This window comes from Pyrgilauda ruficollis, unplaced genomic scaffold, assembly GCF_017590135.1.
Source record: "Pyrgilauda ruficollis isolate IOZ18807 unplaced genomic scaffold, ASM1759013v1 scaffold85, whole genome shotgun sequence".
Taxonomy (NCBI): Eukaryota; Metazoa; Chordata; class Aves; order Passeriformes; family Passeridae; genus Pyrgilauda; species Pyrgilauda ruficollis.
Window position 1 is genome coordinate 4,104,445 of NW_024530488.1, and position 25,342 is coordinate 4,129,786.

General features: G+C 36.4%; 1 protein-coding gene across 1 annotated transcript in view; it reads left to right on the top strand.

Moving 5' to 3' along the window:
• Positions 1-25,342, top strand: part of CFAP47 (cilia and flagella associated protein 47) — a 259,734-nt gene that overhangs the window by 149,762 nt on the left and 84,630 nt on the right. The window contains exon 51 of the mRNA XM_041487933.1: positions 8,129-8,226. Within this exon, the coding sequence (XP_041343867.1) occupies positions 8,129-8,226 (98 nt within the window). The remainder of the gene's footprint in view (positions 1-8,128; positions 8,227-25,342) is intronic.

Here is a 25,342-nt window from a genome sequence, read left to right on the forward strand (position 1 = left end):
ATACAACCCAAATGGAGAGTGAAAAAAGGCCCTATACAAGGTGAATAACCACATTTTCCATAATTACATTTTCATCACTCAACTGCAGGGGAGAAGGGAGAGCTGTGACATCATCATATCAAGGTATTGAGAGTTTATGAAGGACATCAAGAGTATTCTGAAGTAATGAGATATTTTCCATCTTCCACATCCCACAGACATAGCAGATCTGCTGGGTGATTTTTTTGAAGTTGTTACCTGGGAGATGGAGATGAGAAAGTGTCTATGGAGTAAAGGTGTCTACCTGAAAAATGGTGTTAGAACATCCTGCTGTGGTGGTATTAATAGTATGGAAGGCTGAGCTACAAAAATGGAAGATGCCAACGGCGTTAGTCATCCATTTCCTTGAAATAAGCTGTCTAGTGTTAAAATTCTCTCTTCTTACAGTTTTGAAGGAGTTTAGAGGAAAGGAATGTCTTTCATGGGCTAGTGGTATCTCAATTTGCACCATAAGGTGGTGATGTGCATTTGAAAAGATGGATTTGAAGCCAGAATTTAAAAAAGAGAGGCTCTGGATTTCTGCCTTTTACAAGGTCAGACACTTTTTCAGGGCTTTGTGTTGTATTATTCACAGATAATTCCAAGGGCCAAAATAAGATTTTGATTTTGCATTTTAAAAAAATGTTCTAATTTCCATTTCCAAATTTTCCTGAGTGGAAAAGGTTCTGGAGATACAGTTCTTGCCTGATTTAGGACAAGTCCTGAAGAAAAGGAACCTTTATCTGTGTTTCAGATTTTCCTTTTGTAGAATACCCTTCTTCACCAAGCCTGCCTATAGGTACTATATTAACTTGAAAATTCTGAATTATTTTAATATTAAGTACATATTTACACATGAAAGCATCATAATTTAATTTTAAATTGCAGCATTTCAAAGGCACCAGTCTCATACATCACTTCCAATTTACATGTGCAAACTGATGCAATCTTCCATCCTCAGTCACTTTAAGGACTGTCCCTCTCCATGACTTAGGCTGGATACAGAACGTAAGGTACACTCTTAATTTATGGAAGTTGCTCTTGGGGAATTATAACATCATATCCTTTATAAGGAAGATTAATGACTGATGAATATTAAAATATTTTTCCAAGTAGTGTTATGTGGAATACATGACATGAATATTCATTTAAATGTTCAGGTTTCTCAAATATGTTCATGTACGTAAAATGGCAGCTGAGAGCAAAGTTTATCATGCCATGTTATGCAAAAGCATTTTTAAAAGCTGTACATATTGATTACTTTTATTGAAAAAGTATAACCCTTAGGCGAGAAGACCCATCAGCTCAAGCCTAAAGGTGAAACCCCTAAACTAATAACTTTCCTGGAAGAAGAAAGTGTAGAAGTGTTGCCTTTTCAAGGATAAGTTATTCCTCATGTAGTAAAAATGAATATAAATGTCTGACTTTTTGCATCATTTTGAGCTCTTAATGTAGTAGGGTTGCAATATTTTATTAATGAGTTAATATTTTACAGCTTTCCCCCATAAATCAAGCACAGCTTTTTTATACTTGGAAACTAAAAGTGAAGAGAGGTATCTAGAGCCAGTTAAAAGAAGATTTAACTTATTTTTCAATGGAGTAGTGGGTCTACCTACACAGAAGAAATTGCAGGCTTGTCCTTCAGCATGTGAACCAATTAGATTTATCTAGAGACACTGTCAAAAGTATCCAAAACCTTTTTCTAAAAGGTTTACATGTCTTAGGACTGATTATTGCAATTTTGTATCTGGAATGAACTTGGAGGTTTATGGTGAGTCTGAAATAATTCCCTAAAACTCTGTAAAAAATATTTTTTGTTTTTAAATTTAGCATTGTAGGGAAACTAAAATTGTCACTAAAAGTTTGCAAAAGAAATATTAGATCTTTTTATAGTAATTCTTAGCTGGTTAAGGCCATTCTAGTTAGGAAAAGTAACGAATGTAAATAGTCATGGGCTTTACAGCTAGTCTGTTTCACATAATTTATATGAAAAGTATTTATTATAAATCAGAAAGGTTTAAATTTTGGGGTTTTTTTCTGCATGAGCTCTTTACATATTAAAAGCAGTTACATTTTTATATATAGTAGGCAGCTAGACAAAATGTCATTTTTCATTTATGTCTTACATTCTGTAAAGTACAGCAGTATACCTATGAGGACAACATTAAGGATGTTCACTCAATGAGAATGTCTATAACTTTCAGCCTAAGAAGTTTTCTTGAGAATTAAGTAATCATGCTTTGTTATTTTTCTGCCCACTATTCCAAAATAAACCCATACCCTTAAACATTCCTATCTAAGAGTGTTTTGTTTAAAAATGGAATTGAATGTACTTTATTAATGTTTATTGTTATATTAACTCTGTAGATATTAGGTAAAAATGCTGTACAAAGAACTCACATTAAATTTGAAAATATCACTTAAATTCAGCTTTTTCCTTAAATAATCATATTTCTGATGCCAATGCAAGAAATCAGCAAAATTTGGATGAAGTATTTCAAATAAACTAATGTTATTTAGCAGTAGAATTCAAGTTCCCTCCATTGTGTCCTGTCACACACACATTCCCTTCCCAAAGACCCTGGAATTTTACAATTTTCAGGACACCAAGGCAAATCTTCCTTCATCATCAGTGATGTGTCATTCAGAGCTGATGGACAGCTCTGTCTCCATCAGGAGAGAAGGATCTTTTCTTTTTATAACTGACAGCACATTTAATGGCTGGTGTAGCAGACAGAGGATGAAAAGCAAATTTAAGGAAAGGAGACAGAGAGATCAGAAATTTCAGCTTGTGGCTGATATGGTAATAAGGTATTCTCATCCAAGTGAGTAGAGAGGAGCACCTTGTGAGTAGAAGGAAGGGGATTTCAGAATTGATAACTTCAGGATGTGATACAAAATAGAAGATTACAAGTGTATGGCTTAAAATACTGGTATGCTGTGGAAGATTTTATGACATTTTCTAAAACTGCACAATCAATGAAGAGATCAGCAAAGGAGAAACAGTTTATTTGTATCACTAGAAAGAAGTAGGACAAGGCACCAGACTGATTTGATAACAAAAGGATATTCAGCTCAGAAAGAAAAACCAATAATTTTGTTATATCATACAATCTGGAATGAGGTTTGGAAGGGAAGTTTGAAGTTTTAACCTGAAATGTTTGTTGAAGGTTCAAATTTAATGTTAATGTAAATTGCAATTTAGTAGTCCTGTATTTTAAATACAGAACTGTCTGTTCACAAATGTAATTACTGTAGATAAATACTACTTGAAGAAATTGACTTGTTATTAAGGAATGGATACAGAAATAATGCCAAATTTTTTTTTGGTTTTGGTGTTCCCCCAGGTCACTGGTAACTACATGAAACAGGAATTACACAGCTTTCTGTGTTTCCAGTGATTGCATAGTAAAACCAAAAATTACAAAATAATTGGGGAAAGTTCTAAAACCTCAAAATTAGGAAGCTCTTTTATATTGTATTTGCAGGCACCCCCGTGGCAGGCAGAAAGGGTGCATCTGACTCTATGTTCTCAGAAGGCTAATTTATTACTTTATAATGCTATATTATATTAAAGAATATTATACTATAGTAAAGAATACAGAAAAGAGACTTACTAAGTGCTAAAAAGATAATAATGAAAACTCGTGACTCTCCCCAGAGTCCCAACACAGCTTGGCACTGATTGGCCAATTAGTCAAAACAACTCAAACCAGAATCCAATGAAACAATCACCTGTGGGTAAACAATCTCCAAACACATTCCACACAGGAGAAGCAAATGAGATAAGAATTGTTTTCCTTTTCTCTGAGGCTTCTCAGCTTCCCAGGAGAAGTATCCTGGGTGAAGGGATTTTTCCAGAGCATGTGAATGCCACACTTTGACAGTGGTGCTAACTGAATATGCAGGAGCTGACCTATGGAAGATGCTGGCTTGCAGTAACCATTAGTGACAGATGCTTGATCCTAACTAGTCAGGGTGAAAGCCTGCTGACCAAAGGAGAGACTGAAAGAGAAGGTGGTGGGGATTAAATATTAAAGTAGATGCATTTTTATGTTCAGAAGATTTCTGCTTGCTCCTCTCTAGAGGTGATTTCCATCTGAAGCACTGACTGCAATTTGTTTTGTTTATTTCATGAAATCTGACAAGATCATGACCTGGTGGTTGCATAAAGCGGGCAAAGGATTTTTATTTGACATCAAGGGCCCAGAGTGAGGAGATAAGAGACCCAAGCCTAAAGTCAAATGGAGTTTATCTCACAAGAAATCAAAGTGCAGTGCTCAGGCTCTAAGAAAAGACTTAAAATGCATTAAAAATGTCAATAGAAGTTTAGAAAAGTACAGGGAAAAGGAAGAGTGCATACTATTTTTTTTTCTGCCTGCTTTTGAAATGTGTGCAGAAAACAGAAAAATATAACCTTGTTCTGTGCCTAGAGAAAGAGCTATCTCTGAGTTCCAGCCTGAGTATATTGAGTTTATCTCCATTGCCCCTGATCATTGAGCCTTTCCCAGCAACTACTCTCTGTAAAGTTAAACTCTGAAAAACTCTATAAAAAATGGTGAAAGAAATCCCCAAACTCCTGACTTTCTGGTCTCTACATTTAGAAAATTAATTACTAATACTACACTTCAGCCATGTAAGTTGTTTTTTGGGTCTAAATGCTGAGATAGAACTAAAGGAAATTCCAAAAGCATTTGCTGTTACTTTGATCTGTTTATAATATTTTATTTTTTCCAGTGAGCTTAAGCTTTATAGCTTTGGAAGTGACTTCTGAGTACTCTTGAGAGGATGAACTAGCTTCTGTCTTGTGGGTTGCCTTAGGAAGAGAATAAATTTGGAGTAAAATTAGTCTATAATTACTTGGAGATGAGGATACTTGCAATAAATTGGCCTTGATGTAGCCTGTTCAAATGCATTATATGTGTAAGGGCATGAGCAGGGACTCACCTTTAAATCACTATTTGATATCAGGTTTTCAGCTAAGTGAGGATAAAGCACTGAGTTTTATGCTTTTAACAATCCAAGTGGGCAGCATACAACAATTCAGCTTTGTTTCAGAAAAAGTTTATGCAACTTCAAGGCTTAATACTAAGCAGAAATTGCAGAAACTTTCAGTCAAGGGTTCAGCTGCAAAAATAAAAATATGCTCCTTCAGCAGAGAATTTCCAGATTCATATAATGCATTAAAAAATTGTTTCCATGAAAGTATTTAAAAATATTTAGGGAAATATCAAGTGTTATGCAAATAATATTATCATTAAAAATATCTAAATGCATGTAATATAATTGGAAAATCCATACAAGTTATTCCCTCCCAAGCATGATAGCTGTTTCCCAGAAAGGTAATCTGTAAGTACTGAATTCTATTTAGGGTCTCCAGAAAAAAAGATTTGATTTTTCAAAAGTGAGAAAAAATTTAAAGAGAAATGAATCTAGGCATTCAAATGCATAAAAAATAGAAAAAAAGAAATCAAGAATTTCTAACATAAAAAAAAGTTTTAATAGCTCAAAATACTTGAATTCAAAACTAAAAAGAAAGCAACTTGACCTCAAAACCTTTGCTTTTGAGAAATATCAGAAATTTTAGAGTATTTTTTAAACAAATTGAACAGAATGAGTGACTTTGTATATTAAAGGAAGAAGAGAGAAGGGAAGTAGACAATAAGTTTTATATTACTGCAGTTATGAAGAACAGGAATGTGATTCAGGAAAGTTATGAATGCCAAGGAGAAATGTGTGGTCAGAGAGAAAATGAAGGCTCTAAGTGTATATGGAAAAATAACTTGGCTGCAACATATAGGAATTGCTGGAAAGTCTAATGTTGTAATGACAAGTAGCTATGCGGGGTACTACGTAAACCACATTTCCCTTATTCACACAGCTGCTGATTTTGTCAAAGAATTCAAATAGTTTTGTGTGTTGTGGCTTCTCTCCCTTATTGTGATGGTAATAATTTTCTTTGGAATACATAAACAAACTCACATCTGTAATTTCTGAATTTATGCAGGAGACCTGTCTAAAAATTGGCAACACATTCTCTGCTTTTTCATTCATATCCCAAGCTGACTTAAGCAAGGGGTCACATGCTGGTTTGCACCCCCACAATTTAATACATGAGATCCTTTTGAATTCAGAGACTTGCAGAATCCTAGGGTGGTTTAGGTTAGAAGGAACCTTAAAGGTTGTCTATTTCCAACCCCCCTGCCATGGACAGGGACACCTTTCATTAAACCACAATTTTTGGGCAGACACTCTCTTGCAAAGGTGATTTGTTACTTTCTTCTTTATCAGCCTGCTCTGAAACCTTTTCTGCTGAAACCTCAATTTGGAAGAGTCTCTCTGACCATTCCCCTCAAAAAAGTTCTAGAGTTTAGAAAGTCGCTGAACTCCACTGTAATGAACACTACTGCAAAGAATTAATTTAGATTTTCTGCTACAGCCTTATCTTCCTTGAGCATTCCTTTTCCACCCTGATCATCTATCAGTGCTTCTGAGTTTGTCAGGCTACCAGCTTCAGATGTTTGAAAAGGTTCTGCTACTGCTTTTTTAAATCCTTAGCAAATTGTCACTTGAGGGTGGAGCTTTTTTTGGTATGAGTGTTCTTGGAGGTTTGTGGAGAGGGTGGCAGCATTGTTAATTTTTTGTTTAAATAGCAGCTTATGCTCTTTTCTGTTTTCCTTAACCTTACAGACTTTCATTCGTGAATGTCTTGCTATACTTTAATAAATCCCTTTGTCCTGCAGTTTAATCACATATCCTTGGTAAATGGAACATTGCTGTTCATGCTCTTTTGTTTCCTACCTGAATTTCAGAGCTTTTCCTACAGTTTGACTGCATTCTTGAAGAATGTGATGTCACAAGCTATGGGTACTCTTTAATTTTCTTTTTATCTTTTAATTAAGAACTTTTATTTCAGCTTTCAAGGCAGTATGTTCTGTTTTGGTGTAAGGTGATTCTCCCTTCTTGCAGAAGTTACCTCCCTTCTGTGCATTTTTTTTTTAAACCTTTTGTAATTGATTAAACTCGGGATCCTGTACATGCCACAGTCCTTTAATGGACGTTCAGAAGATCTCTTTAGCTCAATGATGCTAACTTTTATAGATTGTAAGACACTGAGGCTATTCCAGACAGTGTAAGCCTGGAATTCTGGTATTAAAACCCAGTAAATTGTATGCATATCAAATTAGCCTAAAGAAAATGGGTAAGTTAATACAGAGTGGTGGATATTGTAAGAAAATAAGGCAAATAAATCCTGTCAGAAACAGTTTTATTGGAAAGAGGGTTTGGAAATAAAGTCATATATGTGGAATAAGGAACTGTAGCAAGGAGAATGGTGACTCTGAGATGAGCTGGGGTCATAGCAGAAGAGAAAACCAGTAGGAGCTCCCAAGGTAATGCTGTGGTAAAACAGGAGTGCTAATAGAGCTCTCTAGTGTATAATTCAGGAAAGTGTGAGTAGGAGGATTAAGGCTATTTTCATCTCATACAATTTGCTGACAAACAGGAATAGTGCAAGTAGTTCTTAGGTAGGCATTATTAAAAGGGGCTGAAAAATTCTTTATATATGAAAAAATCCTGCCACATTAAATATCTGTGCTGTGAAAATCAGGCCTTATGGTAGAGATTTCAGGCTTAATTTGTTTCATCTACCTGAATGAGTTTGATGAGATAATTTTATTAACATTCACGACTGTGTTCTAAAACCAGGAAAATGCTAGATACAAAAACTATTGTGTGAGAGGAAGTAATTTTGGTTTCCTGATATAAAATTAGAAAAGTACTGTCAGTTTGCTCTGAAGTTTTAGTTACAAATCAATGATATTTAAAACCCAGAGACAATGTGGTAGTCTAGGAAGCTAATTTGCCAAAGTGCTATTTCCATTCCATTTTTGTATATATTAATTTTGTTACTATTTTGAATCTTGACAAGAAGGGATTAGATAATACAGTTTGTTGACACTGATTAAATCAGTTCAGGATTTGTTTTGTCTCAGTATGAAGAGTGACTGGCATTTCTGCTAAAAGTTCAAAGTTCTCATTGATTTGAAGGCTGCTAAGATTGATTGCCCCATTGGATAATTTGTAAGGCATTTTTGTTTTTCTAACATAGGAGAAAGTTCTACAAATTGCAAAGTGTGGTACTCCTTGAAGATTTTCAGTGCACCTGCAGCAGCAGAAAGGACGATAGATGTGGACTGCAAAGCTCTGGTAAGATTACTCTACATGGCTTATTTTGTTCTACTGCATTAGAAGAAAAATTTAATTTTTATTGTTGTTCTGGCTGCTATCTCAGAGGATTAATCAATTTTATTAAGTGACCACAAAATAATTTTTTGAGTCATGAAATTCAATACTTATTAAGATCTCATTTAAGCTCAGTGATATGAACTAAAATAAATGCTTGAATAAAAGTATCTTCTTTACTCTGTTGGAAAAATTACACTATTATTCTTCTGACATATGCTTTTAATTTTGGATCTCAAATAAGCCTGAATTCTAAAAAAACTTCAGTGTATCTGTTGTCCACAACAGATTTTTTCTCTTTTGGTACTTCATGCATGCCAAATTATTATTGTCATTTAAATTTCTTTAATCATTGGGATGTATTTAATCATGTTTGTGTTACTAAATGAATACATACTGTCATTCTTAAAAAAATTAAATTATTTTAGTCATGCTAGAAGAACAATTGCATCATATTAAATAAGTATGCTTTTAGTCACTCAACTGTGTAAAGATAAAATAATTTTTAGTATGTTTGCTTAATAAATAGTGGTTTTGCTTCCCACTGATTTGTAATTTTATTTGTCTTTGAATTATCATTTGTAAGGTGTTTGTTTTCAGATCTAATATTTTTTCTATCTTCTGTAAATGTATTTTTGCTTTGTTGTCTAGACATCCTGCTTTCTGCATGCATTGGAATAACGGGTGCTGGTAACAGGTTGTATGAGTGGAATTAACTGGTATGGTATTTTTCTGCAGGAATATTTTTGCAAATAAAAATATGTGATGGAGGTGCTAGGGGCATACCTCTTGCAGTCACAGATGCTGGGAATGGAGAAGAGTTTCCTCAGTTGATTTTACATGTGTTAAAATGGGGGGTAAAAACCCAAACCAGTAACCACTTCTTAAAATATTTAAATATCATTGCCCATATATGACTTCAGGCTTGCTCTTCTTTCCTTGAAGTTCAGTTCCTGACTGTGAACTTCTTTAGGGAAGAGAAACAGATAATGATGTTTTCAAAGTCTTGGTGATGGATGAGTATGCTGGGAGGTGTCTGCTGCCAGTAAGAAACATAAAAGCTGGACTAAAGGAGTTTGTGATTTGAGACCTTGAAAAGAGTAGTGTAGGTTTGTGTCCCACAGGATCATGCATTGCCTTGTATCATTTTCTGATCTGAAAATTCTCTGAAGTGGTAAAAGGGAAGGCTAGATTTGAAGTACACTATTGACTCCTATTGTATGAGATATTCTCAAAGTGCATTTGAACTATTCCTATAAATTTTAATCAAATTCAATGTGAAAACTTAAAAAAACCACATTAAAGTACAAAATACTTCTGCGATGTTCAGGGCACTGAAATGATTTGCCTTAAAATTTTGATAAATCCTTTAAAGGAAGATGAAGGAAGTAAAGAAGTAGCTATGTCTCTTCTTCAGATCTCTATGGAAAATGTAAAAAAATTGTTCTTATTGATGAGTTTGGAAGATGACATGAATATTTCTGACTAGCAAATAATAACATGTGGTTACTATTATGGAATTGTGGTTGCTGAATTTACTGGTTACATGCCAGGCACTTAATTTTGGAGTGTGAGAGCTTTCTGTCTCTAAGGTAAGGGAATGGGATTATCCTAGCTAATGTCTCAGTAGAGCTGTCAGTGTGACAACAGGAAAGAGAGCCAATGCAGTCCTTGACTGCTGAAGAATGGTCCGACATGAACAGAAAGCAAATCATGTTGATGGTGCTGTTATTAGAATGTGCACGTGTCTGGTTCTTGAAGGTTAAAAATGATTTTGAAATACTGGAAGAAAATCAAAGAAATCTCCTAGAAGCATGGGGGACTGGAAAAGCAAGCCTTGTCATATGAATGTTAAATAGCTCTATCAACTTAGTTTGCCAAAGAAAAAATGGAGGAGAAATGTGATCATTTGCTAAAGAATATTTAGTGATGATGTCTTAGTTTTGCTGACCAACATGCATCAAGAGCTAATGGCCAAAAATTTACATCTGAGATTTATTTAGTCTTGCATGGAATGTCCCAGTAATGAAAACAGTAAAACATTTGAAGATCTTGCTAGTGAAAACCATTGATGGAGTCTTGTGAACCTGAGAACTTGAAATTGTTTCAAAATCTGATAAATATTTCAAAAGCATAGACACCTGATACATCTGCTACATCAGTGAGTCAGATTTAATGAATACATTGATCTCTTTTTGACCTTAGAGTCTTCTTCCTTCCTGGCCCTTGGAACAGAGAGAATTATCAACATTTAATTTAAAATACTAATAGCACTGCTTTTGTATGGTAGTTATAGCTGAATCTCATCATCAAATACAATTCAAATTTATTCTCAGCATGTCAAAAGTACTGTTCTGTCTTACACAAGTGTCCAGACTTCTGAAATATCCAAAATTAGCTACAACAGAGGTAAAGTTGTCAGGATGGAGATGTTAAATGAGCATCTTGCTGTTTATGATGGTGGCCACAGTGACCTGCAGGCAGCGAGAGAAGACCCAGGGAGCTGAGGGCTGGGGGGCACCCCAGGAACAGTGGACAGTGTGGGATCATCTTGGCACATGTCCTGTTATTGTTGATGAGTATATTTGCTTGCAGATTCCAGTTTTGTGTTTGAGGTTTGGAAATGCTTTAGGTTGACTCAGCCTTTTGCACTTCATTCATGGGTGTGTGTCTGAAGTGCAGTGCCTGTGGCAGGGTGACAGCTCCCATCATGTGGAAAGGGGAGGTGAGAGGTGTCAGGATTCAGGCCAAGTTTCTGACCCTGATGGATGGCCTGAGGCCTGAGGTTCAAGAGTGCAGAGAACTCTGAAGAAGCAAGAAGTTCTATGGCAGCACCATGCAATTGTCTGTAGCTCACATCTTGGTGTCAGCAGAGTTGCTCTCTTCTGTTTTCAGTGCATAAAATCAGCTAAAAAGAAATACCTACCTGAAAGAAAAACCTTCCTAAAAGTTAGGTCTGTACTGCCCTCATCCCAAACTCATGCATTGTGTCGCCATCCTCATTTGATTTGCTCAGAATTTTCTGTGGTAAGTGTTATTGCATGTCGTTTCATCTATCTTTTGCATAATGCTTAATTCTGATTAGATCAATGATCTTGAATTGGAACAACACAGGATTTTCCACTTACATTTACCTTTAGTATGCTTTGTTACTTCCATGTTTTGACATCCTTTTAAGGTGAAAAATTTCAATATCAAAGCCTATCTGCAGATATGTATCTGAAAGACTTAGAGATAATTTGGTTTAACTCATATTTTTTATAAAATATTTTAAGTTTGCATTTCTACATTGTTGAGACTCATCTAACTACATATCACTTCTGGATGTGTTTTTTCTCTCAACCTAAAATTCAAAGTGAAGATTGATTAGTTAAATGAATCAAGCCCAGTTTTATGCTGCCCAAGCTTTGTTAAAATTCTTTTGACCTGTTATAGCTGAAATAATTTAAGATTGTCCTTTGCTATAAACCAGATTATGATTAAGGTGTTTATGGAAATACAAATATTGGATAAGTCAATATTGAAAGCCATAAGCCTTATTGGAAAAGTCATTAATTTTAAGCTCTAGTCTAATTTCAATTATTTTAATCACTGTACATAGTAAAAAAATACCCTTGTTTGAGAAGGAGAAGTTATCTAACTGGAAATTTAGAGTAAAATCCTACTGTAGTCCTTACTCCTCAGTAGACAGTGTGGGTTTCTGGCTGGGCACTGGCACAGGCTCCCCAGGGCAGTGCTCACAGCTCCAAGCCTGGCAGAGATCAAGAAGTGTTTGGACAATGCTTTCAGGCACACGGGGTGACTCTTGGGGTGTCCTGTGCTGGGCCAGGAGTTGGACTGGATGTTCCCTTCCAACTCATCATATCCTATGATCCTATGAAATGGATTTCAATGAAGACCTCCCAAGAAATGAACCATAAATGAAGTAAATAGCCATTTTAAATTAAAAACTGATAGTTTCTTCTTAACTTTTTACATAGAAACACAGTAGTTCTCCCAATTAGAGGCAAACCTGTCTCTAAATTGAATAAGATTTAATTTTTTTGGTTCATGTGGTCAATAGAATGCCCACCACAAGTTGTTTGGTATAATACAATGCTTTAAAGGTCAATATGGCATTTGAATAATAAAAATATTGTAATCTCATTTTCTGTGTGTGGAAAATTATAGTAAAAAAGGAAAAAAGGCCACAAACTTGGCTCTTAATAGTGCTAGTACTGTTTAATATTTTTATGTTTAGAAGGTTGGGGATAGAGAAGCAGTTTCACTTCTCACTTTTTCTCCCTGGTCATTAGTACTCATGGTATCTCCTGTGCTGGATAAATGCTTGGTGCCATTACTTTGCAAATAGCTGAATAAAATATTGATTTTAACTCTCTTTGTGATCATTCCACATGCTTCTATTTCCAAGTAAGGAATGGATGGCAGTCTGTTTTTCAGTGTTCATTAAACTTCTTGAAGATTATAGATTTATTTCTCATTTTCTTCCCCAGGTTTTGGGGTTTGTATTTGTGTTTTGTTTTTGTTGTGGTTTGTTGGTTTGTTTGCTGGTGGTGGTTTGGTTTTTTTGATTAAAGGGGGGAAGGCTGGATGTTTTCATGTTTGGCTGGGTTTGTTTGGTTTTTTTTTTTTCTGACTTTGACAGATTGGTACATGAAATTAATGATTTTTTAAAGCCTATAGCCTGCTGATCTAGATTTTTTTTCTAATCCAAGCCCTGAATGCTCTGAAATCCAGTGCTCAACCATTGCAGAAATAAGAATAGCCCCACTGAAATGGAGGGAGAGTATCCAGCTGCAGGTTTACTTTCTGTGTATATTAAGAGAAAATAGATAATTAGTGAAGTCTGGAAAGGTTGTAAGGATTCATTCCACCTGTAAAGGATTGCTAAAGCTTAGTAAACAGGTGAAGTGTGTGAAGGATAAACCTGTATTTCAGAGGAGGGATGTTATGTGTTGGTAATACTGAAAAAACCCAGTCAGTCCTAGTGCTGCTTATAATGAACACCTCCAACTTTACCTTACAACTTCAAGTCACTGCCCAGATTCAACCTCCTTTTTTGCCAGCTGTCGTAATGAAAGAAACCTATCTAAATTCTAAGAATATTTGTCTTTTTTGGTGTCCTCCTTCTTTCAGTCCACCTGGAGAACCAGATTGGGCAATTGGAAGTGCTGGCCTGTAGGGAACATTTCCTCACAGTCATTAAATACTCCATCAGTTCTGCTACATGTAGAAGCATTTCCATAGCACTGTTCTGGAATTAATTCCAGTAAAGAAATTTTAGATTTGTGAGGCATCATTTCTGTTCTATCATTTTAGAAAATCATTCTGTTTTGAACTGCATGATGTAAGAGAGAGTGATGTTGGACACTTCTCAGCTTTGGCTTTCTTTCCACCAAAGCAAATTTCAGGTTTCATTTCTCCCTGACAAAGATCATCAACTCTATTAAAAGAGATCAGCTGAAAAGTAGTTCAGGGAAAAAGGGAGAAAGTATGCTCTATGATCACAGTCTGCTTAGGCATTTATTCATTTTTGTCTTATGAAAGTATTAACATATTTTTATTTAATTTTGTCTTGTCTAGACCAGCCTGTGGCAGTCTAATAAATCACAAAAGCAAAAGGAGAAACTTGTAAGAGTGGGGATGGTATATGATGCAGAAGTGTATTTTCAAATGTACATTTTACTTTTAAAAAAATTCTGAAGTGTATTTGAGTAGTTCTGTGGGTTTCACTGTTAGTGACATCTAGATAGCACAAGCTAGATCAGGCTGTTGTTCATTAGTAGCTGACAGCTTTTCAAATTCATGATGAATTCGAAGAATTGCCTGCACAAACCTCATCAAGTTCAAAAGGCCAAGAGCAAGGTCCTGCAGTGAGCTCAGGGCACTCCCAAACACAAATACAGGTTGGGCAGATCATGGATTGAGAGCAGCTCTGAGGAGAAGATTTGGAGGTGTTGTGTGAGACCCAGCTGTGAGCACTTGCAGCCCACAAAGCCAAACGTGTCCTGGGCTGCATCAAGAGCAGCGTGGGCAGCAGGTGAGGGAGGGGATTCTGCCCCTCTGCTCTGCTGAGGCCCCACCTGCAATTCTGGGTCTAGCTCCAGGGTCCCCAAAATAGGAAGGATATGAACGTGCTGGAAAGTCCACAGAAGGGCTGGAGCACACCCCTGTGAGGACAGAGAGAGGTGGGGCTCGAGCAGCCTTCCAGTACCTAAAGGGAGATACAAGAGAGCTGGAGCGGGACTTATGACAAGGGCATGTAGTGGTTAGTCAAGGGGTAGTGACTGCAAACTGGGAGAGAGTAGGTTTCGATCAGATGTAAGGAAAAGATTCTTTCCTGTGAGGGTGGTGAGACCCTGGCACGGGCTGCCCAGAGAAGCTGTGGCTGCCCCATCCCAGGAATTGTCCAAGGCCAGGTTGGATGGGGTTTTGAGCAAGCTGGTCTGGTGGAAGATGTCCTTGCCCAGGGCAGGGGGGTTGGAATTGAGATGCTCTTTAATGTTTTGTCCAACCCAAACAATTCTGCAGTACTCCTCAAACTCTTCTCGTACAGAAATAATTTTGCCTTCTAATGGATTTGTAAGTTGTACATCAGAAGTATCACCCTTGCCAACTCTGTGATGTGCTTCTTCTTGTAGGATTTATTTGGCTCAAGGAATAGTTTCCCACAAAAGCCTTGGCACATCTTTAGAACCTGGGAATCATGTTTTGGGTCTGCAGAAGTAGAACCCATCAGTGGGAGATGGCACTCTGTTTTAAACCTATAGTTGTTTTACAGAGAGGCACAACAGTAAGAAATCTCAGAAAATATGTGTTCATTTTCCCCAGGCCACGCCTCTTGGCAGCATCTTTCCTTTTTCTCTTTAGTTACTTGAAGGGAACTCACGAGAAATATACATAGGTGTTAAACTCTCAGTACACAGAAATGGTGTGTTTTGAGGCTGTCTCTCCTCATGGCCCCCACTTACTGCTCCTTCATCTGTATCACAGCAGTCCTGGAGTGGGTGAAATCCACCTGTTTTGGGTGTAATTTACCTGGAGAATATCTTCCACATGCTCATCTAATGTTCTTCAACCACTGATGGATGTTTAACCTCATGGGACTGAAACAGAACCACTTATAAGCAAAACATTGATGGGCATTACAGGTTGTGGAGTTGACACTGCTCTGCTCTGTCTCCTCCTTCTGTGTCTCACTGCCAGCTGATATCGACAGATCACAGCACCCAAATCTTTGTAACCCATCCTGTCAAAGAACACTGCATCGTGGTTATTCTAGAAGGAATTTGTATTTTGTGGTAACTGCATTATGTCAATTCACAGGTATAATGCAGAGGTCTTGTTACAAGTGTCACTGGTGTTAGAGCAAAACCAACTTAGAATCTAAATTATGTGTCAGTGTCTCCCTTATTACGTTTTAAATTATTTATTTAAAAGTAAAAAGCATATAATTAAGAATGTTTTGTAATTATGTAACTTGGCAGTTGCAGACAGTAGCACACTGTTTTCATAGCTGTGGTACATTAATTTTTCATAAATCCTGAGCAAAACTGTAGTCTGAATATTGTCATATGTGGCTGAAACTTGTATCATGTTCTCAGAAACTGAGTAACCTGAAGTTATGAATCATGCCTTAAGATTTTTTAGTTTCTATCATATGCTTTCATGACAGTTGGTAGTATAAAAAGAACCATGGCAACATGGTTGGTGGGAGGAAAAACAAATTTGAGAAGGTAGAAATTATTAATCATTCTAACTAAAAGCAGTTAAGCAAATAGTTCAGACCAGAGCATATTTTATAGCTCATGTAAAAAAGAATTAAAAAAAAGGAAAATTATTAGAAATATAAAAATGTGAGTGATTTTTTAATATAAATATTTAGCAGCTACCAACCCCCTCCTCTTGTCCCTACAGATGAATAATCAGTTCTCTGACATAAGAGCAGGGAGCTAATATAGATCACAAAATGACATCTGAGCTGTCACTAACTGCCATGGAACAAAAATATGAGGTTAGATCTAAACCAAATAATTAGAGGGGATGTTTCATCTAGACAAATAGTCATATCTATGAAAAATAACTGTTATGTGAAGAAAGAGAATGGCCCTGAATAACGAAACTACCAATTCCCTTAGCATAACTGCTGTTGCTCCCCTGGGGCTTAGCAATCAAAACAAGAGGGTTTTTTTCTCAACCATTACACACAGCAAGTCCATGGAAAAAAGTTATTTTTAAGAAAAATTTGCTCACTGATGGCCTGGAGTGCAGATTGAACTAGGTAGTAAAGTAACATTATTGAAAGGAAAATGTTTGAACTCTGTTCCCTGTCATTCTGTCAAGGGTAGGAACTTATGCTAGGTTTTTGGCTCAAGACAAAACATGGTTGTATGTACATTCTTAGAGCTGGGTGGGGTTTTTTTTATATTTGTTTGGGTTTACTTTTGATGGTTTTTGTTTATTTTTAAATTTTTTTTTATTTTTCTTTAAATAAATAAAAATGAGAGGAACATTAAAGAGAACAGTGAGAATTTGTTCAAAAGATGTAGTTAAGTGTAAATTTTCCAACTATGGAGGCTTTTAAAAGTGACCTTCTGTGATTTTTTTCTGCAGAAGTCTAACCTTTAAACCTGCCTTGCCATTTTTCAGAGCTGCCAAGAAAAATGGTGCTACTGCATTGTTTCCCCCCACAGTGATTAATGTGACTTGGTGAGAAATCTCTGTTTTCCTTGTGTAAGATGAAGGAATAAGAGGAAGGGATCTTTATTATTTGTTCGGTTCCTATGAAGGTTGTCCATCTGTATAACAGAAAGCTCTGTGTTTAAGACTGTTTTGGCAGGGGTACTACTGCTCCCAAAAAATGTACAAATATCCCTGCTTCTCTAAAATAGTATTGCTGTGTTCCCATGATCAGAATACTATTTAAAAATTCTGGAGTGAAAGTCAAATAAAATTTTATAATAGCAAATATATAAAATATTTTTTAAATTCAAATCAAATAACATTTTAACAAATAAAATATTTCTGCATCTCTAGAACATGGGTTAATGCAGCTAGTTGTTCTTTTCTGCTGGATTTCTATGGACAGCATGCACAGCTTCTGAAACAGCCAGTGATGACTAAATTAGATCATTGCAATGATCAACAAGTTAATGCACACATAAAAATATTCATAACACTTAAATCAGGAACTTCAAGTAGGTACATAAAGCTAGTTGAGTAAGGATTTGATTTGAAATAGGTGCTGTGTTGAAGTCTGAAAAATTCCATTAACTCAGGAATTACTTGGTTTAAATTACGCAGTTTTAGTGGATGTTTTGAGTTTAGGCTACAGCCCTACCTATTTTAGATGATTTGGCCTACTGAAAAAGTAATCAAGATTTTTCCTCTTCTGTTAAAATCAGCATAAGAAATGACTGTGTAAATGTGACAATCTCTGATACTTGCTCAAGTCTTCACCCTCAGTAGGATGGAGGGCCCAGTGTCTGTTACTGTCTGAAGACTTTTCTCCAGCCTTGTAAAAATAAATTTGCTGCTTGATTTGAATTCCTGGTGTAAAGGTAGATGAAAATCATTTTAACTGAAATCTTAGAAGACTAAAGAAAAGCTAAATTCTCAGTGATCATAGAGACTACCTCAGTTGAATCAGCAGACCTATTTGTATAAAACTAACTAACCTGAAGGCCATAAAATTGATTTCCTGCAGCAAATATTTCTACCGAAAAAATTCCAGCTGAAGCAGTTTGTGAGAAATGGGGAGTAAAAAATTAACACTACTCATTTTACATGGAAGGAGGTTGTGAATATTTACTCAGTAATCACTTATATGTTTCTCTGGGATTAAGAAAGGATAATTTACAAAGAATTTTATCTGTTTAAAGGAACCATCTGTGAAAGCAGGAAGCTTCAAGTTAAATTAAAATTTATTTCATGTTCATTATTCATTAATTAAATAATCCTTTCAGTTATTATGAGTAGTTTGTACATTGACACATATTTTCAGTTCTAGATGTAGAGAAGACAACCATATTTATAATTTTAATTTTATCAATTTTATCAATATCATCAATTGATAATTATTAGTATCTTCAACATTTAAACATTGTAATAACTTACAATTAAAACTTTTGTTGCTGTATTTTACTGTTTACTTTTATTTCCTAAATTGTAACAGTAAACAGAGGCGTAACTTAGGTTGATAATTTCAGGTCCATTATCTCAAATTGTTTAGAAAAATGAAGTCCAATAGTTACTTTGCCTTGCAAATATTCTAATGGATTTATTTAGGTTGAATGTGGAGGTCAAAATGGAAGGTGATTCTTACATTTTGATGTAAGGTGTCTAAAAGTGCTTTAAGCGCTTACTCATTAGCAGTTGTCTATTTCATGGAGAAAGTTCTAAGTGTACATCACTGGTCCACTATGTCAAGAGACTTTTTAATCCATCCAGGTACTTGAAAAGTAGTATTTTCTGTGTTGAGAGGAAATATTTAATATTTGAGCTCCAAGCAGGATCTGTACAGCAGGAGATAAGCCACAGGGGAAGGTCTGTTTCGAGCAGTCAATTATTAGTTTCTGCTTTAATAAAACCAAAGCCTGCAAGGGATTTAGTTTGGTTTCCTCATAAGTGTGGAGACAATAGTTTTGTCTTTGCCAGATCTGTGGGGTTTTTTCCTCTCTCTAAAGTCCTTTAGAAACACGTGAGTACCCCAAAGTTGGTAATGTATCTCTGAAACACGTTGCCCACGCACACTTCCACAAGATTTGTGCTTGTGAGTTGAAACTTGTGTTGCTGTTGCTGTTTGTGAAGGCTCCCAGACCACTCACACACTTCTGAGCCCTTTGTGGTGCTTTAAAAAGTCACTGGTACAGTGTTGCTGTTTACATGCAGATCTAAGCAGAGGCAGGTTATTCCCAGTAATGGTTCCAGCCTTCAAATCTTCTTGGTTTTGGCAATCTAGAAAAAATGAATATAGCAGATCTGTTCTGTGTGAGCCCTACACAGCTGAATGTGTTTGCAGGATGACTGTAACAATTGAAAAGCACCTCATTGATACTTATCCATGTTTTGAAGCTGCAACCTCAGGAGATAGCTTTTACTGTATAGGAGTTAAAGGATGAAATAATGGCCCATGTCCAAATATTTGGATATGCCAACAAAAAAAGTGTATTTCAGGTGATTGTATTAGCAATTCTTTCCCTCACAAGGTGATCTGTCAGGTGGTCAACACTGAGCAGACAGAAATGTGGAGAAATTAGTATTTAAATCACTCCATAATTCATGGATTCATGTTTATCTATATTATTTTCTTCAACATCTTCCCCATACAGACAGAGAGGCTTCTTTCTGATTGACAGGAGAAGTAGTCAGACTGCGCAGACCCAGGGAAATGCAAGTGTGGGCCTTGCTTTAGATTGCTCTAATTTTTGCTTTTTAAGAGGTTCTAGTAACAGATAACATCAATAAGAATATATATAAATATAGATGTTAATATTATTAATAAACATTGCTTGTGATATAGTGAGTTTGCGTTACTTTTGTAGAGTAACTGCTAAGGGAATGTGTGGGACAGACTGCAGATACCTCTAGCATTGAAGTCAATATTTATAATGCAGCATTTATTGTTTCATGTGAGACAGTAATCTATGAGCAAACCTCAAGGGTTTAAAAGTTAACTTTTCCTGGAACAACCACTAGCAATGAGGCTGTTTTCAAAGTTTATCTTACCTTACGAGTCATAGTAAGGAACAGAAAATGAGATAATTCTTATAGAGATTGTTCCTTTTGATTTATATCTAATTATTTTTTCAGAAAAACTATGAACATTTAAGAAGTTCTCTTCATATTATAATACTGTCTGGCTCCTGAGACTGCAGAGATATGCTAAAAAAAAGTTGGATTTAAAACAACCCACGTGTCTAGGAGAGAAGGATTTTGTCAGAGGAATTTTAATTCTAGAAAATTCAGGAGAAAAAGTTTTTCTCAGCAGAAACCCTGACAATTCGAGCTTTCTATTAAAATTATCTCTACCTCTACTTGTTTTGTCCCAGTGATAATTATAGTATCGGTCTTTTAAATTGTGAAGAAATGCTTCCTTAAAAATCTATTTTTAGACCTACAGAATGAGAGTCACAGTAGGTGCAAGATCTAAGACAGTCAAATTAATTAGCATTTTACCTCCACTGATTGATTAACTTGATGGTAGGTGGTGTAGCTGAGATGTAAATTACCTCATTAGTATGGTTATAAAAATTCAGTAAAATTAGATATTATTGGAGTTAGTTACTACTTTTAAAGTAAAGAAGTAATTTTAGTTAGTTCATAACTGCATGAGCTGTGAGTAGAGGCACACCAGTAGATATATAATAGATAGTACATAGTAGAATCTTTTCTTCCACATTTTTCAGGAGTCTTTAAAAATTGGTGGAAATAGTGTAATAGTTAGTTCTGCTGCTATTCTAGCTTTTGGGTTCTGATAGGTGGGTGTAAATTTATTTTTACCAGGTGTTTCTGTAAGTCTTTGAAGGACTGGAACATGGGCAGTGCTGGTCATTGCCTTTTCCTGGTCAGTTCTGAGCAAGCTGATGTTCAGCATTACACTGATACAGACTTCATCATGTTTGTAGTTGCATGTCAGAGATTTCTAACCTTACCACATCAAATTTTCAACCCAGGACAGCTGGATCTAAATATTAATCCAATATTAAACTAATAGACTAATTAAATTAGATTAAAGTTAATTCCTGGAAGCAATTCTGTGGTTTCAGTTACTGACTTTATAAATATGCAGAAATCATCAGCACTCACCAAGCCTTCCAATGTATGTTCTAGTCTATTAGATTTGTGAATTTATGGCATTATTGTGACTTTACGTAGCACTTGAAAACAAATCAGTGAGACCACCAGAAAATAATTACACCTAGGTGTTGTAGCATTATATGGGCAGATACAATTAGTTTAGGAACTAAACCTTGAAGTGCTGTACACAGCAGAGTCCAGGGATAATAGTGCAGCTCTGTGGTAGATAAGGGACACAGATTTACTTAAACGTTTAACCTGAACTACATTCAAAAAGATCTCTGAGAGTAAGATTTAGTCTAGATCAGAGAGAAACGCTTAAAAAAGACAGGTTTAGCAAACTGTCTACCTGATGTGTCAGAAGGTATTTGGGATTTGAAAATATCCTAAATTTTGCATCTCCTTAACTTCCCTGAAAGGAAGGGTCACAAATTCTGATTTTCACTATTTTCAGGCTGATTTTGGGCAGGTATCTCAGTGTGATGACCTGCTTGCAAAAGAGGTTGCGTATTAAAACTCCATGAGACATAACTGACTTTGAAAATAAAGTAGTCACTAATATCTCTCTTAACTTCATTATCTAAGAACAGTACATTTCTCACTTGGAAATGTTGCACTTTCTAGTGATTTTTATTGAGTGATACTGACCTTAATTATTTTGTTGTGCTGTTGTGGATATGACAGTATCTGAAGGAGAAAGGACAATCTGAACAAAAAAAAAAAAAAGAGAAATGTCTGTTTTTGAGAGATGCAGCCTGGATTTACATCACACAAAACAGTCCTATCACCCAAGGAGTGTAAATACATCTATTGATTTGATTCAAACTGTTTTCTATCATTGGCACTTCATATATTGTGCGCATGCATCTGCACAGCAAAGTGACCCATAAAAATGATGAATAGAGGCTGTATTGAAATCTGTCACTTGCTGAGTCATGCTTTCTTAAAATGTTGATGACAAAGTAGGTGTAAAAGATTTTCCTGTAAACCTGTTGTGGATATGACAGTCTCTGAAGGAGAAAGGACAATCTGAAAAAAAAAAAAAAAAAAGAGAAATGTCTGTTTTTGAGAGATGCAGCCTGGATTTACATCACACAAAACAGTCCTATCACCCAAGGAGTGTAAATACATCTATTGATTTGATTCAAACTGTTTTCTATCATTGGCACTTCATATATTGTGCGCATGCATCTGCACAGCAAAGTGACCCATAAAAATGATGAATAGAGGCTGTATTGAAATCTGTCACTTGCTGAGTCATGCTTTCATAAAATGTTGATGACAAAGTAGGTGTAAAAGATTTTCCTGTAAAATCCTCTGAAGATTAATTTGGTCCTTTGTTACATTAATTCAGTGTCAGATATCAGAAGCAGCCCATCTTTCTGCAGTCCAGAATGCCAAAAGTGCCCTTGGCTGCATCAACAGCAGTGTGTGCAGCAGGTGAGGGAGGGGATTCTGTTCCTCTGCTCTGCTCTGGTGAGACCCCACCTGCAGGGCTGAGTCCAGCTCTGGGGTCCCCAGCACAGGAAGGACAGGGACCTCTGGGCTTTTTCCCAGAGGAGGCCACCAGGATGATTAGAGGGAGCATTTCTCCTTTGAGGAAGGGGTGAGAGAATTGGGATTGTTCAGCCTGGAGAAGAGAAGGCTGCAGGGTGACCTAATTTTGACCTCCCAGTGCCTGAAGGGAGCCTCCAGGAAAGACAGAGAGAAACCTTCTGCAAGAGCATGCAGTGACAGGACAAGGGAGAATGGCCTCAAACTGATAGAGAGTAGATTTAGATTGGATGTTAGGAGTTTTTTACTGTGGGGCTGGTGAGGCCCTGGCACAGGTTCCCTGGAGAAGCTGTGGATGCCCATCCCCGGAAGTGTTCAAGGCCAGGATGGATGGAACTCTGAGCAATCTGTTCTAGTGGAAGGTGTCCCTGCCCATGAAATGAGATGATCTTTAAGGTCTCTTCCAACCCAAACAATTCTGTGATTCTGTGATCTCCTTCTCCATTGATTCTGGTAAAGGAAAAGATTGACTTTACATTTTTTAGTAGGGCTGTCAAACCCAACTGAGCTTTGATAAGCCAGCTTAATGTATGAGGTGATTTAGGCAACTGAGCTGATCACTGGAAGTGCCAATCTTCAAGCATAGACATTGGCAAAAAGTAGCTGTAATTGGTCATTTCTTCTAACACTGAGAACACTGAGAAGGAAATCTTCCTCAGGATTTGGATCTCAGGAGTATGGGGAGTTACTGAGCTTCAGTCTCCTTGGATGCAGAGGTGCCCTTAATTTCAAATTCAAAAAAGTATTCATTAAGATATGAGCATAGTTATTACTTTTCAGTTGTGGGAATTTGGGATGTTAATTTTATTTTATGTCAGTCTGTATCCCCTTGTCAGGTATGCTTCTTATAATTATCTTAAAATAGCACTTGGCTTAGCATTCAACGCATCTTTGATGCAGCTTTTTGTATCTGTCTTTACATGTAAATCCAAATATGTTCACATTATTTAGTTCATTAGTTCACATATAGTTCCTTTATGTGTATAAATTATTGCCATATCAGTTTGGTGTGGGTTGTGGTATCTTTGGGTGCAGCTGAGGACATCATAGATTGATTCAGTCATTAAATGTAATGCTTTTTCAGTCTATTTCTTTCCTTCCATTTCAGAAAAATAATTTATGTAATCACCTCTTGCAAAACATTGTTTTCCTAGTTTGTTTGCTTGGTACAATATGTAGACCCCATTAAGAGGTTAACAGTGTTATAATTTTTAGTCAGGGAACTTAGAATTATTGTAATCACTTATGAACTAATCATTGCTGTATTCTGTTCCAGGGCATTATTACTTAAGCACTAATGCGCATTTCAGCTAAAAGAAATTCAGTTTGGTGTGATTTTTCTATGTAAATTTATATGTAAATTTAAACCTGAAACTCACCGCCCTTTTAGCTTCTGATATTAAATGTTCTGTGCAAATTTTTCCCTTCTAGTTAATTTCCTGTACTGCAGTAAGACTGGATTCCTTGCTAAGCAGGTTTTACAAATATATAATTTTCTTAAGGTGTTTAGTTCTAAATTTCAAGCAGTTCAATCTGCTGTTCTGATAGACTTCACTGCTGATGAACAGTTGGTGCCTTTTTGAGAGCTGATATTTTATAAGGCAAAATATGCCAAGTAAAATGGAAAAAAACAGTATCAAGAGAATATCAATGCTGTGGTTCTCCAGCCTCATAACCTTAATGGAAAGGAGAGGATTATCTTGGAAATTCATTTACATCTCAGAGAGAAAAGAAAAAAAAAAGCAAAAAAAAAAAAAAAGAGCTTAAGGAGATTGTACAGTGAGGGAGATAGTTCACTCTACAAAGATCTTGTCCATTGATTTAGGAGTGAATAGGGAGCCTGAAGGACTCAGCCCCTCAAGACAGAGAAGGTCAGGAGTTCCATGTGAATGATAAGTGCCAGAAAGGCCCCACTGAGTGTGGATGTGCTTGTCTGAGTTGAGAGTCTGGAAAAAGGTGGTGAGGTGTGACTTGGGGACACTGTGCATCAAGTACTTCAAGAGCCAGAACTGATTTCTAGAAGTAGTTTTACGAAACTGGGCTGAGCCCTGTTGAACATGGTCCTGAAACTGTTATCAACTGCTGCTGCTCAACTCACTGCTTTGTTCCAAGAAACAGAAATGAGTTAATAATGAGAATACAGCAGGAGAGTGCCAGAAAGGCCCCACTGAGTGTGGATGTGCTTGTCTGAGTTGGGAGTCTGTCTGGAAAAAGGTGGTGAGGTGTGACTTGGGGACACTGTGCATCAAGTACTTCAAGAGCCAGAACTGATTTCTAGAAGTAGTTTTACGAAACTGGGCTGAGCCCTGTTGAACATGGTCCTGAAACTGTTATCAACTGCTGCTGCTCAACTCACTGCTTTGTTCCAAGAAACAGAAATGAGTTAATAATGAGAATACAGCAGGAGTCTCTAACTCCTGCCACTGACATGTAGACGCTGATGGTGATGTTGAAAGCTCTGATCATTTTGAGCCTATGGAAGAGAGAAGCCAAGATCTGGTTTTTTTCAACAATATTGCCACCATTCCAAGTTCAGTCCTTGTGTGAGCAACATTCCTGTTTGTCAGGTGCAGCACAGAGGAAGAAGACACTTGTTACTTGTCCATCTAGAAGAACCATGATTTGGACAAGGATCTACAAAGGGAAGAATTTCTGCTGGATTATCTCACCAGGCCTATAAAAATAACTTTTTTGCTGCTTACTCAACTTGAAAATTTTCTTCTATTGC